The following is a 17,833-nucleotide window of genomic DNA, read 5'->3' on the forward strand; positions in this document are numbered from 1 at the left end:
CAAGACAAACTTCAATTCAAAACTTCTGTCATCCATCCTCTCTTCTGCTACCTCCAGCTTACTACCTGGCTTCCCCTCCCATCTATTCACCCTCAGCCTGATTGTCACACCCCACCTCCTGTTGGCGTTGTTCGCTCTCATTCATATTCCAGCACCTCACTCCAACACTCCCCAACCTGGGGTCCACCCCAGACTGTCACCATGACCAACTCCTACACACACACATCCAAGTCATCCCAAGTCAGCAGAGTGTTTAAGCCTCGATAAAATAAGGTATTTGACTAAAACTTTATTCCCTGGAAATTAAGGCAGTTAACACAAAATAACATTTTTTTACATGGAAAAGCTGCTGGTTAAAACGTCAGTGTACACCTAGAAACTTTATAGGTTTAGGAAACAAGTCGAACTGTGATGGACAAAAGCACAAGCACCACAGATCTTAGACAATGTTGCATCAAATAAGCTTAATTCTGAATTTTCTCAGTCCACAGCTCTTTTCTTCTCTTTACTATCTCAGCTGTAATTTAAAGAATTTCAGTTTCCATGTCTTTTCATCTGACCCACTGTACAGGGTTTACATGGCAAGATCTGGCTTTGGCTAGCAGGGTTGGCCTCTGAGAAGACAGCAGGAGATGCTCTGTGTGGGACAGAGCCAGCTTCAAGACAGTTCTGTCACTGGCCAAGGCTGAGCCCATCAGCAATAATCTCCACTGGGGATAACGCATTTTAAAAAGGGTAAAAAATGGTGTGCAGCAGGGGACTGCTTCCCAGTGAAAGGACCTCACACTGTAGCAAGGGAAGAACATGAGGGGGAAGGAGCAGTAGAGATGACGCATTATAAACTGACTGCAATCCCCATCCCTTTGTGCCACTCAGGGAGAGGAGGTAGAAGAGTGAAGTTAGCCTGGGAAGAATGAAGGGGTGAGGAAAAGTGTTTACAGCTTTCTCAGTATACTACTCTGCTACAATTAATTAGCAATCAGTCAAATTCCTTTCCCCTAGTCGAGTTTGTTTTGCCCATGATAGTAACTGATGAGTGATTTCCCTGTCCTTACCTCAACCCATGAGCTTTCTGTCATATTTTCTCCCCTGGGCCTACTAAAAATTGTGAGGGATGGAGTGGCTGGGTGGGCACTTGTGGCCAGACAAAGTCAGCCACCACACTTGCCAGTCATCTGCTCTGCCTCCTGCACTGCAACTTGAAATCTGAATTTACCACTGTTAAAGCAATCGCTCACTGAATTACATTGAGTTTTCACATCTCCACTTTCAAATGACTGCTATAAACTCCCTAAAGCTACACAGCACATGTCCCCTTTCCTTTCTCATGATGGCAACTTTAAAGCTCTCTGCCCTTCCCTCCACTCTGCAGGGCTGATTTTTGCCCATCCATCAGTGGTGATGTCCATCTTGAAGCCTCCCAGTTCTGCCTCTTTCTTCTCACCTTGTACTTCTTTGTGCCTTGCATCCCATCAAAGACAGTACCACAGTTGTTCAAAAGACATTTTTGCTATAATCTTCACCAACCACTTTGCTTTCTCACCGATTCCCTTCTTAATTGACCAGTAATTTATTTGCTAATCTCATTAAAAGACTTCAGCTCCCACTCACCCCTTCCAACAGCTTCTTTCAGAGCCCATCGTTACCAGTGGGTTCTTGCTTCCGGGGACTTCACGACTGGTTTATGCCAATCTCATAAGTGGCTGCCACACAAGGGACAGTCACAGAATGGATGAAGTTGGAAAAGACTTTCAGAGGTCATCTGGTCCAACTCCCTGCTCAAGTAGGGTTACCTAGACCTGTCTGCCCAGGAATGTGACCAGATGGCTTTTCAATAATTCCAAGGATAGAGACTCCACAAGCTCCTTGAGCAACCTGTGCCAGTGCTCAGTCAACCTTACAGTGAAAGTTTTTCCTTATGTTCAGAGGGAATCTCCTGTGTTTCAACTTGTGCCCATGGTCTCTGGTCCCGACTCTATCCTCTTCACACCTTCCCTTCAGGTATTTATAGAACTAAGATCCCCCTGAGCCTTCTCTTCCCCAGGATGAGCAGATACAGCTTTCTCACCCTTTCCTCATATATGAGGTGGTCTAGCTCCATCATCTTTGCGTCTCTTTGCTGGACTCTCTTCAGTATGTCCATATCTCTCTTGTACAGGGGAGACCAGCAATGGTCACAACTCTTCAGCTGCATCCCCCACCAGTGCCAATCAGGGGCGAAGGATCATCTCCCTTGACATGCTGCCAATGCTCCTCCTAATGCAGCCAGGACACCAATGGTCTTCCTTGCAACAAGAGCACATTGCTGGCTCATGGTCAGCTTGGTGCCCATCAGGACCTCTGGGGCTTTTTCTGCAAACCTCAGCATGGTGGCCCCCAGCTTACACTGGTACACAGGGCTGTTTATCCCAATGGGAAGGACTTCTCTTCATTAAACTTTATGATGTTCCTGTTAGCTCACTTCTCCAGCCTGCTAAGATCTCTGGGTGTCTGTACCACCATCTCTTATTATCCACTCCTCTCAGTTTTGTGTCAGCTGCCAACTCTCTGAGGGTTCACTCTGCCCCATAATCCAGACCATTAAGGATGATAATTGAATGGTACTGCACCCATTATTAGCCCCTGGAGTACACCACTAGTTATCGTCCTCCAACTAGACTTTGCACCACTGATTGCCACCCTCTGGGTCCAATCATTCAGACAGTTTTCGATCCACCTCACTGTCTGCTATTCCAGCCCATACTGTGTCAGCTTCTCTGTGGGGATGCGATGGGAGACAGAATCAGAAGCCTTACTGAAGTAGTAGAATATCCACTGCTCCCTGCTTATCTATCATGGCAATCCTTTCACCCTAGAAGATTATCTGCTAAGTCAAGCACGACATTCTCTCGGTGAGCCATCTTGATCACCTTCATGTTTTTCAAGTGCCTAGAAATGGATGTGCATACAGATCTCCAGATTCTTGTCTTTACTCAGCATGCTACGTGCACTAGCACTGGACACTTTCAGAGGGCCACCTCCTCCTCACAGCCTTTCCCATCACCAGCAGGATTAAGCAACAACCTGGGATCTCATACCCCTGCACATCACCCCCAGAGCTCTGTAGTCACTTACTGATATTCTCCAGGTTGCCCTTGGCAGCATCATTGGTGCCTACATGGAAAAAGACCAAGGGAGCAGGAGCATTCTTCTTGGTGCCAGAAAACACCAGCTTTCAGCCTCAGTTTCCACCCTACTGGAGACAAACTGCCTTTGCCTTGTCACCCCTCCTCCTCGCTCTCTGCTATGCTCTGGCTCCCCATCTGCACCCATACTTATCCCCCTCTTCTGACAGGTTGGCTTCCATTACCCAGGGGCTGTGGGATCACTCAGGCCAGGCCAACAAGTGTGGGAGGGGAGGGAAAAGAGGGTGAGATTATTGCCTCTTGTAGCAGTGGATCACAGACTGATTGAAGCAGACCATGGGGCCGCACCCTGGCCTTTCTTCCTGGGTTTCTAGTCCCTCCTCCTTATCGCTGTGCTCTATCTTGGCCTCAGGGTACAGGCTCTCGCTCCTATCCTGCCACTCATCTCTTTGTCTGTGCTCCCAGCAATCCCTGCCTGCGGCTCCATTCCCTCAACAAGCTCTTATTCCTTTGCTTCCACAAAATCCACAGGGAAAATTTCCACATAAAACCTGTTCTAGCTAGTACCTAAGGACAGCATTAATCACCCTTGGTTTGGGAGCAGAAGAAGGCAGTGCCTTATGGGGCCCAGGGAGTTTTTGCTGATTTTTCAGTACTCTTGTTTCTAAATTAAAACATGAACATGCAACGGGGAGGTGGAAAGAGGGAAGAAAAAAATAGCAAAGATATAGCTGCCGACTGTCTTGCTTGTTACTTTGCTGCTGGGAAATTACCAGTGCGGCATGTGGTCCTACTAGCTTCCGGCAAGTTTTAACCAATAAATTATAAAGCGTTGATTTAAAGAGGCGGAAGGAAGAAGAAAAAGGAAAGGCAGCAATAAAATTGCTTTTAAGTAACTGCAGCGTAGGGGGTGTGTAAACAGGATACGTCACAACTCATTGAAAAATTCCTATTGGACAAATAAAGGCTGACAGAAGAAGAAGGGGGAGAACAAAAGCACAAAGGTGCAAGAAAATTCAAGAGGTCTTTCTTTTACATTTCATACTTTATTCGAGTTCCTAGTGACCCCAGCAGAGTTTGGGTGGTCAAGTCAGAAAAAAGTATGAAACACCTCTGGCTACCAGTAGATGGACAATTATGCCCAAGCGGGTCAGGAAGTACTTTGAATTCTTGCACATGTTATTATGCACCTCTCTGTACTTGCCAAAGCAGCCCAAATAAGTTCCATCTCAAAACCAGTTTGTGCCTTTTGTTCATTACTTCTGCTGCAAACCTCTTCCAGAATTCACTCAGATTACAGATCACTCTCTAATTTTGTGAATAAATCTATTTATGTTCTTGCATCACTGTTGCCTCTAAACTTAAAAAACTCTTTTCTATAAACATTACATGGGATACAGAGTGTCCTCCATATCCACTCTCAGAGGGAAAAGCACACCTAATAGGACAGGAGCTCCATGGGCTGTGTAACTTGAGTCTAGCCCAGAAAAAAGCTTCAAAAACACGGCTATCTGATGCTGAACCCAGGGCTGTTCATGCAAGTACAAGAAGCACTTTTTTTTTTTCAGACTTAGTTTCTGGTGAATAAAAGAAGTGCTACAACCCTCACTTTAATACTGTGTCTACTTCAGTACTGAAGGAGGCTCACTCTAATTTACCAAGTCTTTGCCAAGCTAAACTCAGAAAAATTTTTTGATTTCCCCTCAAGAGATCTACTTGCCATTCCTCCAATCACTCTTCCTTCACTTATTCCAGTTTATCTCTGATAAACAAAACAATACACTTTTCTCCAGCTAGGTTACTGCCAGCAGCAACAGAAGTATGAATGCAACCCTGACAGGTACAGTGGATTGACATAAATTCCCTGCACAGCTGTGTCATCTTGGTCACTCCTGACCCAACACATGCATCCTGCTTTTCTGTTGCTCCATCCCATTCCTACTTGGTCTTCACGATCATCTAGGTCCTCCTGTAAAATATTGCCAATTTTCCAGGATTCCTTACTCCAGCAAGTTTTTACCTAAACTTTCATCCTCCAAGGCCCTTAATACAAACATTAACAGTAGAGGTATCCCAAAGCCATCCCTCAGGAGGCCTTACAAGCAATCCATCCCCCATTGCAGTTACTTTCCTTTTACCTGATTCTGCTTCAACCTTGTAACTCAACTTCTCCAGTACAGCCATTCCCCACACAGCACTCCAACAAACATCCTACTGAACATCAAGTAGATTAGAATCTACTCCTTTACTCAAAAAATTCGTTTTAGAAGATATATATCAGAATAATTTGGCATAAAATTCACTTATTATCCTTTTCTACCCCCTCAAAAAAATCTTGCCCTACAATGTGATACCGCTGTAGTCGGACAAGCAGATCTGAAATTACACAAAACACCTGCCACCACCTTTTGAACATCTGGACGAGCATAATGCCCACATGCAGCACAGCTTCTAGTTTGAACAAAACCCAACCTAGCAGACACTCAAATTCCCATACTGCTTTCTCCTTGCAGTTCTATGATTGGAAAGCAGTAAACAGGTCCCATCAAGTGATTCCATTCACAAGCTTACAAAAATGGCACAATTGGCTTTATTAGATCCCCAAAAAAGGCAAAGTAGCTGTGATCCATCAAGTCGATCCACTCAAAACATACATCCAGTAAATCCAGTTTTTTCAGATTCTCAAGTGAATTAGCTCACAATGCACACAGCCTTCACTCTCACTGTAAGCCATGCAGATCCCCCCACTGTATTCCATACAGCCTTCATCTTATGCATGTTCTATAGACAAAATAAGTCACAAAGCATTTCCCTGACATACTTTGAATACCTTCAATCATGTAGCCACTGTCTATAATATTATATTAAGGTCAAGCCCTCAATTCTTTTTCCAAAGATCTTTCCACCCCACCTTCTCAACCACAGCATCATCTCACTCTCTTCTTCTCTTTTGCTCCAGTATCCTCCTTTCCCTCCTCTCCAGACCACATCCATATCTATCTTCCTTCCTTCTTCCAAAACAACTGTGACCCAGCCATGTCATTCTAATTTTGGACAACCTAGGAAAGTAATTTATCCATTATCAGTCCTATTAATATAGGCTTCATCCAAGGCCACTCAGAAACAGAAGACCAAGTATTTCCCAAGCCACCAACTAAAACAAACAGAAAAAACAACAAGCGCCTTTTAAACAGCCATGGGAAATGTGCGGGTGTCAAAGTAATTCACATAGTCATTGTAAGAAATTTCAATTAAAGCAAGAAGTCTTAAGTATTAAACAGGATAAGTTTTCTCATGGAGCAGAGCCAGCCTGGGCTATTCCCCCCCTGTCCAATCCAATCATTCCTACCTCTTAGCACAGCCTGCTCATCCTTTGGTTTCTGGAGGATTGAAAACATCATACCGAAAAATAAGTCTTCTTCCAGCTATTTCTTTTCTTCATCAACCCAGTTGGATCAATGCTTCCATCTTAATGAGGTAACATACCAATTCACTAGCAGGTCTAAAAAGGTTTTTGAGTTAAAAGCACTATCACAGAGCACCTAAAGTCTGCTCAGTTTCTGAAGTTATGATAACGTTACATGTCCATGTCACAGTTAAGAATCTACATGTGGTGTCCTTTAATAGAAGAGCTTCTAAGAATATTGATCAAAAGTCCACCTAGCTTATTTTTCCCAAGTCAGAGGTCTCCATCTTGTACAAATCCAGGTGCTGCAGATAAGTCACTTCTACCCTTTATCTTCAGACAAAGATTCTCTTTCCCTTATCTGTCCTTCCAAGAACCCTCTTTTTTGGGACAGTCTGGTATCAGACAGTTGAAGAGACTCAAATGATGTAAGTTTTAGGCTGTAATCATAGAATTATAGAACATCAGGGGTTGGAAGGGACCTTTAGAGATCATCTAGTCCAACCCCCCTGCAGAAGCAGGTTCACCTAGATCAGGTTGCATAGGAACATGTCCAGACGGGTCTTGAAGACCTCCAAGGAAGGAGACTCCACAACCCCTCTGGGCAGCCTGTGCCAGGGCTCCCTCACCTCAACAGTGAAGTAGTTTTTTCTTAGATTTAAATTGAACTTTTTGTGTTCCAGCTTCATCCCATTACCCCTTGTCCTGTTGCTAAATACAATAGAAAAAAGGGATGTCCCAACCTCCTGACACCCACCATTTAGATATTTGTAAATATTAATGAGTTCCCCCCTCAGGCTCCTCTTCTCCACACTAAACAGCCCCAGTTCCCGCAGCCTTTCCTCGGATGAAAGATGTTCCAGTCCCCTGATCATTTTGGTGGCCCTGCACTGGACTCTCTCCAGCACTTCCCTGTCCCTCTTGAGCTGAGGAGCCCAGAACTGGACACAGGACTCCAGATGAGGCCTCACCAGGGCAGAGTAGAGAGGGAGAAGAACCTCCCTCGACCTGCTGGCCACACTCTTCTTGATGCATCCCAGAATGCCATTGGCCTTCTTGGCCACAAGGACACATTGCTTGTTTATTATCAATCAGGACTCCCAGGTCTCTCTCTGCAGAGCTGCTCTTCAGTAATACAGTGTGGATCTGCCCTAATACTTCTTGAAACTCTTTAAAAGGCACAAGTCAAGCCACAGCTTTAGGTAGAAAATATCAAGATACTCCACACTTTCTGAAGGAGGTACGGCAAAGAGTTTGTGTCTTAATTCTGGGACTGACTATAAAATTAAGAAATAAATACAATTTCCAAGGTACAACTAGATTGCAATTTTTTCTCAGCTTTAGGAAATTACGACACTCTCTTCCCCTTACCCCATACAGTTTCTTCTAAACCAACATTTCAATACAGTGAGAAAAAAACCATCAGATATGGAAGAAATACACACTAGTTTTCACTCAAATTATCATCACACAAAACTATGATAACTTCTAGATAATTATGGCATGTGGAGATATGGTTCCTGTCTGAGCAACAGCAGCGTGCTCCAGATCAAGTGGGGGTACACAACCACCACCTGTGTACTCCTTTTCTTAAAATTATGAGTACATAAATTAGCACCTTCTGACACACAGTGGTTTTGATCCACTATGGGGACACTAATGCAGCTCCTCAGTAACACAATTCCTGTCACTGCCTCAAAACACAAGTGACCTGGCACAGCTCTGGAAGTGGAAACCAGAATTTACAAACACTTCTGTCCCCTAAGAAAGTGCTTGGAAATCAGTCACTTGATCATCTCCAGCTCCTACCAGCATTCCTCTATTTTCTGACCAAAATAAAAAATAGCAACCCAAGAAATGAGCTCCTTTAATGCAGAGTCAGGGATAACCAAAGCATCTTCTCAGAATGAGTTCAGTTGGCTCAGGTTTTCCTGTTTCAGGAGCTTACAATACACACTCCAACAGCCTCATCTACATCCTTCTCACACCATGTTGAGTATCAGACCCACTTGTGTTCATTAACACATATAATATGCAAAACTTTTAACTTCTCCTGCCTTGTTACTGACAGGGGCTACACAATGTACTCCCCAAGTGAGCCACATGACACCAAGACCATCCTCATCACTTGGACTGCTCAGAGAAGCTGAGTGTGCCACTGATCCACCCCAGCGACCCAATTCCACTCAGCCTTTTACCTCTCAGCACACTGACACCAAATACTCAGGGTACTGCTAGAAGACAGAGGGATGGTTTCCATTAGTTACCGTTAAATCTGGAGGTACACAGTTCCAAGCACATGGGCACAAACTCTTACTTCCTTTAGAAATGCAATAGCTTTGCTGAAACAGATGTCCCAGGAACATCATGGAGCACCAGAGGGCAGTCTGGAGGACACTAGATACAGTGGAAAAGGACTCCCAGAGCAATGTCTGCATCCCTTTGGGTATATAAGCAAGGGAAGATCAAGCAGGGAGGAGATGGTTTTACAAGCTCTAACATCACCACTTTTTCCAGTTTTTCAAAGCTTCTGTTCAGAAAACTGCTACAAAAATAATCTCACGTCTAGCAGACCTAACTTGAAGCAAGAGGCTGAAACTCTTTTCTTTTTTAAGTTACAGAATAAATTATTTGATTGCAAGGTAAAAATGCTTAGTATCAGATATTCCTTCTCTCTTTAAGGAGCTCTTGTCTTGATAATTCCACAACAAAAATAGGAAATACATTTTTAATGTGACTGATTAACATTTTAGCTTGCTTTGGAGCACTGCATTTTAATTCCAGACTGCTGACATTTCCCAAAAATGCATTTTAGTTGAAAAATAAGTCACAGCGTTGACAGTGCTCCCTGGTTTGCCTCAGGCAAGAATCCCAATTATGTGGCCGCACTGATCCCTTCTAGCCCCACGACTTTTCACAACACCAAAGGCATCCAGCCATAATTTATTTCTTTGGCTGCTGCTGAATTTAAGAGAATGATAACAAAGCGTCTAAATAGGACCATAGTGATCTCAGTACTGCAAGCTATTCAACAAGCCAAGAGATGCTCTAGAGCATGCAGGCCATGGCAGAGACTGGTGGTCATCTCCCCAAATGCCTTGTGCTGGCTTCGTGGAGCAGACTACACTGGGAGCTTGCCAGCTCTGCTGGCAGCCAGATCAATGTGGAAAAGCTTTCACCTTATCTAAAGAGGTAAGGAGAAATGATTCCTTCTCCTGTTCAACTTCAGGTTGGCTTAGACTTAAACAGAATTGACCATATCTTCCAAACTAAAGAACATAAAGTGTACGGTTTCAGCACATAACAAAGAGCCTCTCCACCTCTTCATTAGAAGATACCTAAGCTGGAGTTCCAAAGGGGATTCAGAGCCCACATCTGCACCTACAAGAGGTTTGTGAAGGCAGTAGAGACACAAGCAGGGCAGCACTGGAACAAGGCATCAAGCTATTAATGACTTCAGCCCTCCTTTGGAAACATAGCACCAACTCATCTCTCTCCCACCCAAAAGACAGAAATAGCCAAAAATAGTCTTCCACCCCACATACCACACTGCTCACCTCTCAGCCAGTTCTGTCCTAATATACACTTCATCACACTAACAGTAAAAACAGCACCCAATGTTCAGAGTGTTACATGGAAGGCTCTGGCAGAAGTTCTAGGAAAATTTAATTGTGTCAAGATCCCCTGTAGTCATGCTTAGAGCACAAAAAATCTGTTCCAGGTAATGCTGGCCTTCCCCCTACAGCACTGTCACATGCCTCATCCAAGTGATCTTTTGTCTTCAGCACCTCCCTTTGATGTTCAAGGATCTCCAGAGTCTCTTTACCACCATCCTTTTGCTAGCAAGGGGTAACAAGAGGGCAAGCAAGCAACACTAAACAACCCTTCACACAAGCACATCTGGGCTCATGCATATCCCAAATCCTCCCCACAAGCACTTTTTTAGGCAAAGCAACTCATTTGCCACAAAGCCTATTTTTTTCCCCTAGAGGACAACCTCTTTAAGCTCAGAGAGATTTAACTAATAACATTAAAATGATGACTTACCAGTCTCTCATTATCTTCTGAGGTTCTCTGGTAATGAGCCGCTAAAGCAATGTAATCCTGCGCCTGCTTGTTACACTCTAAACACTTCAGTCCATGACGGATTAGACTCAGTGGGTCCGTGTAGAGAGGCAAGGCTGGCTGGGCGCTGGCAGAAATTCCTACTCCACCTCCTGAAGCAGCGCTGGACTTACGTGAAGGAGAGGGCGAGTGCAAAGTCTGAGGAGCCAGAGAGGCTGAAGAGCTTGTAGGAGAAGGTGAAAACATTTGGTCTAGGGAAATTGGTTTCATTAGCAGCTGAGAGCACTGCATTATAAACCCTTTGCTCTTATGATCTCTTGCATGTTTAAGCAAGCTACACTTATTAAAAAAAAGTAGCATAGTTGAACACTGAGTGCACATGACCTCAATATGAACGCTTCGTCTACTATAGTGTTGAGTCAGGCTTTTCTCTAAGGCAAAAGAGTCCCCACATTCCAGGCAACAATACCCAGAGGCAGGTAAATTAATACTGGTGTCAGGTGGAGGACTAAGGTTTGGAGTATAGATTGGCACCGGATTAGCACTGTGCAGTACTTTATTAAATGCCTCCACAATTACGGGAGCAGCTTTCTTGACTTGGTGCACCAGCGGCACTGACATCTGTGTCACCTGGGGCTGACTTCGCCTCTGTGTGGATGACTTGGCCGTAACAGAAGCAGCGATGCTGTGTGGGACCAAGTTGAGATTTGCCAAGTGCACAGCTTTGGGGAGAAGGCTGGAGGTCGCCACGCTGGATGGCTGCACCACAATACCCTGCTGCTGCCTCTTCATGCCCACTTTTATGGCGCCGCTACCACAGTTTGGCAGTGGAGATAAAGACACAGCACACGTGCTGTTTCCAGTAAGATCTGTTTTCATGCTGTCTGAGTAAGGGCTCGTTACATTTGACAGCTGGATAGCTACAGCCGCCCCGTTCTTGGCTGAGTTCTTGCCAGCCTCGCTTTCCATAACTGCACTAGTGTCAGGGGATGGGAAAGATTTGATAAATTCTTCAGCAGATGAGGTCTCCAGAGGCGACTCTTCTGAAGATTTACCCAACTCATCATTTTCTGGCAAAATCCTGGTTACAGTTCTTTTAATTTCACCAGAGGATGTTTTGATAGTCTTGATTCTAACTTTGGGAATAGCTGGCGGAGAGCCGGCTGCCATGGAAGGAGAGCCTTTCCCACTGCTGTCACTGCACACGCTTCGAGGACTCTCGGGCTGCTTGCTGGCCTTCCTCACCGCCTCTAAGGGACTTCGGGGACTCTTTGGTGACTTGGGCATTTTTGGACTTCCCTTTGTCCCATCTTTAAAAGGACCAGGTTCCTTGGTAAGATTTGGCTGATCACCTTTTGGAATACACGCAACCTTTTTGGCCTGAAGAGCTACTAATGCTGCCACACAGGATGACAACTTCGAATGCGTCGGCTTTAACCTCTGGCGAGGTGGTACCGATGAAGACATGTTCAGCTCAGGCACAGACCCCTTACTTTCTCCTAAATTATTTTGAGGGAGGTCTCCAAACACCAAGCCTTCTCCAAGAAAGTTATTGGTGTCTACCAAGTCCTTGCTTGACTCCACAAACCTCTCTGCTGCTTTGTCTTGTTCTCTCCTGCTCATTTCCAGCCTATTCTCCAGCTGGCAGTGGATTTCCACCTTTTGTTCCTTTTTGCAATATTGGTCAAACATGCTCAATTCGGGCTCTGGTACCTTCCTAAGGTGATCTAGTACAGAAGGTCCTGTCGGTATATACATGGAAGGCGGTGGAAAATATGGAGTTTGGGCATGTTTGGGTTTCTCCCCAGTACTGTTCTCTTTGAATGTGTCCTCTGGTTCAGGGCTGGAAATTGGGCTAAACTGGTTAAAAGTGGGCAAAGGCTCTGACTTGGAATGGTCCAGTTTATCAGAGTAACTTCTCGAGCTGTCACCATTAATAAAGGTTGACTCAAATTTGCCATAATTATGCACTAAAGCGTGAGCCTCTGACTGCAGATCGGATCCACGAAACCCATTGTGCAGCAGACCACTCCCGAGGTGATTCCCCTCCTTTTCTGATTCAAAGGACTCCTGGCGACTCGTGTTCTTCACTATCACACTTACCACAGGAGCATCAGAGGGAGGCAAAGAATGGGACAAGGACACATTCTCATCTATGCAGATTCCCGATGACTTCAGGTGATTCTCATTCTCCTCCCCAGCTGTTGCAATAGTCTCCTTGGCATCAAGGCTAGTCGGATCAGGGATGTCAAAAGCAGCCAAGAGGTCATCAAAGTCTGGGGTTTTCATGTCCCCCATGATGAAAGCTACAATTAAAAGCAAAAAAAGTACTTTGTCAGGTATGTCTTCTCCAAGGACAAAGTCCTTGTAAGTGAGTAAGCCTCATCTGCATAAACATCTTAGGTGACAAAACCCATGGCTGTCCAAAACGCTAACCCACCAGGGCACAAAGGCTAGAGATATCCACAGCAGACGCTTCAGCTTCCACTTCATCTATTCCAAGATCGACTATCTATTCACAAAGATATTAGCCCAGCTTTTTCAACACAACAGTGCCACTTTGCAGGGCACCACAGGAAGCCATCTCTCCTGCCCCGGCAGAGTCTGGAGGACCAGTGAAAGCTCAGGCTCTACCCTGCTGGAGGTGGCAGGGGCAGGTGACAAGTGACAGGTGACAAGTGACATTCCACCCTCTCTGGGCTGTAGGCAGAGATGTTTCAAGCAATGTGGTGGGAGACAAAAGCCCCTTGTCCCAGGGTCCCCAAGAACAAAGCTAGTTCAAACACCACCTTTTCAATGACACCAAGCTCATGCAGAGGACATCTTTTCAACCTGCCATATGCGCTACCACTTGAAAAACAGCCATTGTCGTGAGCCGCAACAGAAGAGACTTGTGAGTACATTAGTACAGGGGTTTTGTTTGGTTGGGGCTTTTATTAGAATTAATAGGCAACAATCACTGTCAATTTTTTAACAGACTGTCAATCTGAAGAAATCAGTCCTCCTTCAAGGAAAAGAGCAGGAGTAAACCAGTAGCCCAAGAGAAACAGGCATCCAGAGCAATTTAAGAAGTCTTTAGTAAATATTTCAATGCAGCAGCTCAAAGCACCATAAACTAAGGAGCATTTAGTTGATATCGGGACAATCTTTAATCACGTAATGACACAAGGCAAAACTGCCCAAAGACAGAATAAAAGATCGTACCCTAATTATAAAAAGGACTGGTGTTTCCAGACAGTTCTCTCTTTATAAGCCCTCCAGAAGTCACACTTCTGGGGACTTAGATGCTTGCCAGAGAGACTTAAAGCAGCAATCATCGAGCTCTGATGAGATGTATAATAAAAACTGACAGCACAGAATCACTCCAACATTTGTGTTCACTACTGTCAGGGATACCGTTTTTCCTGCTTAATCGAAATATTTTCAAGTTGGTGCAACATGTAGACTTCTCAAATTGTTAATAAGCCAGTGTTTTAATACACATTCCAATTAAACCCCAAGCTTATGTGTATTGATGTATGCATGTTGTACACAGGGGAGGGGAAAAAAAACCCAAAAACAATGTCAATCGAACTCACAGAGCACCATTTCCTCCTTGGTAAGAAGCACCCGCAGGCAAGGTGAGTCCTGCCACGCTCACCTGACTTGCCAAAGCCAGCGGCAAGCGAGCGAGTCGCAGAGGGTGGCAAGAACCCAGAAGAAGGGCAAAAAGGTGGGAACAGAGAGGAGGACCCTGGAAACAGGCAGAGGGAGAGATGGAAGCTGTCCGATTGCTTCACAAAGGCTGCTTCCATTATTTACAACCGGGTTTAAAAGTTTGTCAAGTGTCACACTAAAACCAAACACAGCGCAGCCCTTCCCACCAGACTGCTGGGGACAAGGAACAACTGACAGAGCTGGGCCAGGAGAAACTGCTTCAGTGTGGAACAGAAACACATCCTGGTCTTTGAGCACTAGTTCAGCCATGCCTGCAGACCCAGAGGTATTACTTTGGTTAATCTGCAAAACGCTCTGTGGAGATTTACTTGGCTTAAGAGTGGCTCACTGTGGTTTAGCTTAAACTTGTTCTCCTTCTTAAATTAAACCAGAAATATGAATGTCCATAGAGGGCTGTGCAATAATTTACAATCGCATGCCTCAGAAAGGGCAGCTGTGCCCTGGAAGCCAAGAAGATTATCCATATGCTCCACATCAACAGCGCTCGATAAGGACTCTGAAACATCGCAGGTTACTGCAGTTGGCAAAGAGCATGGTCCTGAAACTTCCCCTTCTTTTGGGTGGGAAAACTTGTGCCAGCTGGGAGACAGCTAGGCACCACTTGGTTCTCAAAATTTCTGGCACATAAATCCTTCCACAAGGAAGAAACTTCATCCATAACCTGGAACACTCAAGTTTTATTTAGAGAAAACTGAGCTTGCCAATCACGCTCGACTTTTCCGTTCTCACTCCCAATACCCATCCACATCTTCAGATGTGGCAGTGCTTTAAAATACAAGACAAAATAAATCCGAGGTATCTGCAGCATAACAAAATATGCTTTTCTTGAAGAAATCTTGCATTTTCAGAAGCTTTCATACACATCTTTTGAGTCCTATAAAAGACCAGTTTAAGCTCTTTGCTCTTACGAGAGCGTGAGTCTCTGCTCAAGTATTTCTCCACAAAATCGCATCTTAAACTTGTCATATGTGAAGCTATGTCTCAAAAATAAAGCAAAATTGGACCCAGATTCTAGAGAAGACCAAGTAAGCATCTTGTTGACAGAACTGATTTTTAAGTGACATAAACTTAAGAGTTTTGACTAAACGCCATTTATATCTCTTCACAGATAAGAAATAAAAGTATTTTGAAGGAAATTGTGTCAAAACCTCCTGCAAACTAGCTAAGAGATGACAATAAAGACCTTCATCCTTCTTGTGAAAAGGACTTGCCTTAGAACCCAAGCTCAGGATCTAATTTTCTCTCTCCTTGCCCATGAAAAAATGGATGTTGAGATTTGCAAAGCAAGAGAAAAGGCAAATAAAATGAACAAAGAAAGACGAATTACAGAGCAGAATGCACATACTCCAGTGCACAAAACCAACCTCACTATAGCCTCTTTCTCCAGGAGGCAGGGAACTTAGAAGCCTCCAAGCCATCCAAAACCAGCCTGTGAGCATGCCTGAGGCAGCGTGTTGAACCCCAAGGCTTTCTGCAGTCGCTAAGCATCAAAGCTCTGATGCCAGGCAGAGGCACCACTGGACCAGCATCCCACTCACAGACTTGCATACAAACCTTTCGCTAGTGGGGCTATTGCTGGGGACCTGTGGAGATGGGCAGTAGCTCCTCGACAGTTTTTAAACTAGCCTGAACCATACTGTTCCAGGAGGAGGTTTGAGATTGCCACCTAATAGAAAAGTGTGAAAACACAATTACACCAAGGTTAAATAATAAAGGAAAATAATAATAATGAATATTGATAAATCTGCAAAACAATCCTGAAGTACAAGGGAAGACATCTGCCAAGGGCTGCTCTCTTCTGTCCAGAAGAGGTGGGCATCTCCTCGGGGGACGCAAGAGGGAAGTGACAGCGAAAGCTCTGGGAAGCTGGGATGTCAGGAGCACATGTCAAACGGCGGCAGGCAAGGCAGCCCCGGGGCTGTCAGGACCGTGGGGAGGGTGCAGGCACGGCGGGAACCCCGGCTCGTGGTGAATAAAACCGGTGGATTCAGGAGGCAGCCGGGACCCAGCGTTTTAACACCCATTACAGTTTCAGGAGCCCCAAACGTGAACGCGGCCCGTCGGTGCCATCGGAGCCAGAGAGATCAAGGGTCGCAGGCTCCGCCACCCCCCGCCTCCGCCGGCCCACATCGTCCCCACGCGCGACCCACCAGAGACAAAGGCCCGGGGGCCTCCCCGGCGCCCCCCAACGCCACCGCCCGGGGCCCCGCCGCCCGCCCCCGCGCTGACAGCCCGGCCCGGCCCCGCCGCCCCCGGCCGCACGTGGGCGAGCCCCGCCGAAGTTAAGTTTGTCCCAGCGCCGCGGGCCGGGCCGGGCCGGGCCGAGCTGAGCTGCCGCGGAGGCCGGGGCTGGCAGCTCGAGCCGCGCCCGGGGCCGCCCGCGGGGTCGAGGCCGGCGGCGGGGGACGGCAGGCAGCGGGCGCCCCGCGGCCCGGAAGAGCTGGTGCGGCGGGCGGGCGGGAGCGCAGGGCTCGGTCTGCCGGCGGCAGGGCCGCCCGCCCTGCCCGCGGGGCGGCAGCACCCACCTGGCCGGCGGGAAGGCGCGGAGCGGGGGGGCGGAGGGCGAGGGGCGGGCCCCACGCGGCCGGGCGGCACTCACCCTCACAAGCAGCTCCTCGGAGGGCCCCGCCGCCGCCGGGGCCCCACACAGGCCTCACCCCACACCGGGCACCAACGGCCGCAACATGGCGGCGGCGGTGGCGGGCGGGGCCGGGGGCGGGGCGGGGCCGGGCCGGGGCACGGCGGACCGCCCCCCCCCTCCCATCGCGCCGAGTCCCCGGCACCGCCGGGAGCCTCCGCCTCGGCTGCGGCCTCGCCCGCCCCGCCCCGCCCCGCCCCGCCGGCCGCGGCCTTGGGCTGCCGCCCGCGGCAGGGAAGCAGTGGGGTCATGCAAGCGGCCGGATCGGGTGTTCGGCTGAGGCGAGGGCCCGTGCCCGCTCACCGCCCCGACCGGAATCGCCTCACAGATCCGGGCCGCGACCCTGCCTGCCCCTCACGGCGTCCGAGGCGCTGCGCTTCTCCGTTTTTAACATTTTATTACCAAAACCCGCCCTCTGGAAAGGCGACCGCTGCTAATCACTTCTCAGTGTCTTTTCACAGAATCCCAGAATGGTGGGGGTTGGAAGGGACCTCTAGAGATCCTCCAGCCAGCCCCCTGCTAAAGCAGGTTCACTTCCATCAGATCACAAAGGAACGTGTCCAGGCGGGTTTGGAAACCTCCAGAGGAGACTCCACAACTCCTCTGGGTAGCCTGTGCCAGGACTCCCTCACCTGAACACCAAAGAAGTTATTCCTCATGCTCACGTGTTTCAGCTTGTGCCCATTACCCCTTGTCGTGTCACTGGGCACCACAGAAGAAAAGACACCCCATCCATCCTCTTCAATGCCTGCCCCTTGGGTTCCTGTTAGTGTTGGTAAGGTCCCATCTCAGTCTTCTCCAGGCTTAACTGCCCCAGGTCTCAAAACCTTACTTCATAAGCTCCTTCCTCTTTAAACTGCTTCCTCATTATGTCCCACATCA

At 47.1% G+C, this 17,833-nt stretch overlaps 1 protein-coding gene across 6 annotated transcripts in view; it reads right to left on the bottom strand.

Annotated features, from left to right (window-relative positions):
* ZNF592 (zinc finger protein 592) overlaps window positions 1–17,014 on the bottom strand; it is a 42,654-nt gene extending 25,640 nt beyond the window's left edge. For 3 of the 6 annotated variants that reach the window (XM_062000482.1, XM_062000478.1, XM_062000483.1), the window contains exons 1-3: window positions 16,913–17,014; window positions 15,868–15,979; window positions 10,579–12,902 (exon numbers count right to left, since the gene is read on the bottom strand). In XM_062000482.1, the coding sequence (XP_061856466.1) occupies window positions 10,579–12,894 (2,316 nt within the window). In that variant the 5' untranslated portion in view covers window positions 12,895–12,902; window positions 15,868–15,979; window positions 16,913–17,014. Of the gene's footprint in view, window positions 1–10,578; window positions 12,903–15,677; window positions 15,834–15,867; window positions 15,980–16,838 lie in introns of those variants that run through there. The other 3 variants (XM_062000479.1, XM_062000480.1, XM_062000481.1) reach the window with 3 other exon arrangements.
* Window positions 17,015–17,833: the final 819 nt, after the last annotated feature.

The sequence above is a fragment of the Colius striatus genome, chromosome 7 (assembly GCF_028858725.1).
Source record: "Colius striatus isolate bColStr4 chromosome 7, bColStr4.1.hap1, whole genome shotgun sequence".
Lineage (NCBI taxonomy): Eukaryota > Metazoa > Chordata > Aves > Coliiformes > Coliidae > Colius > Colius striatus.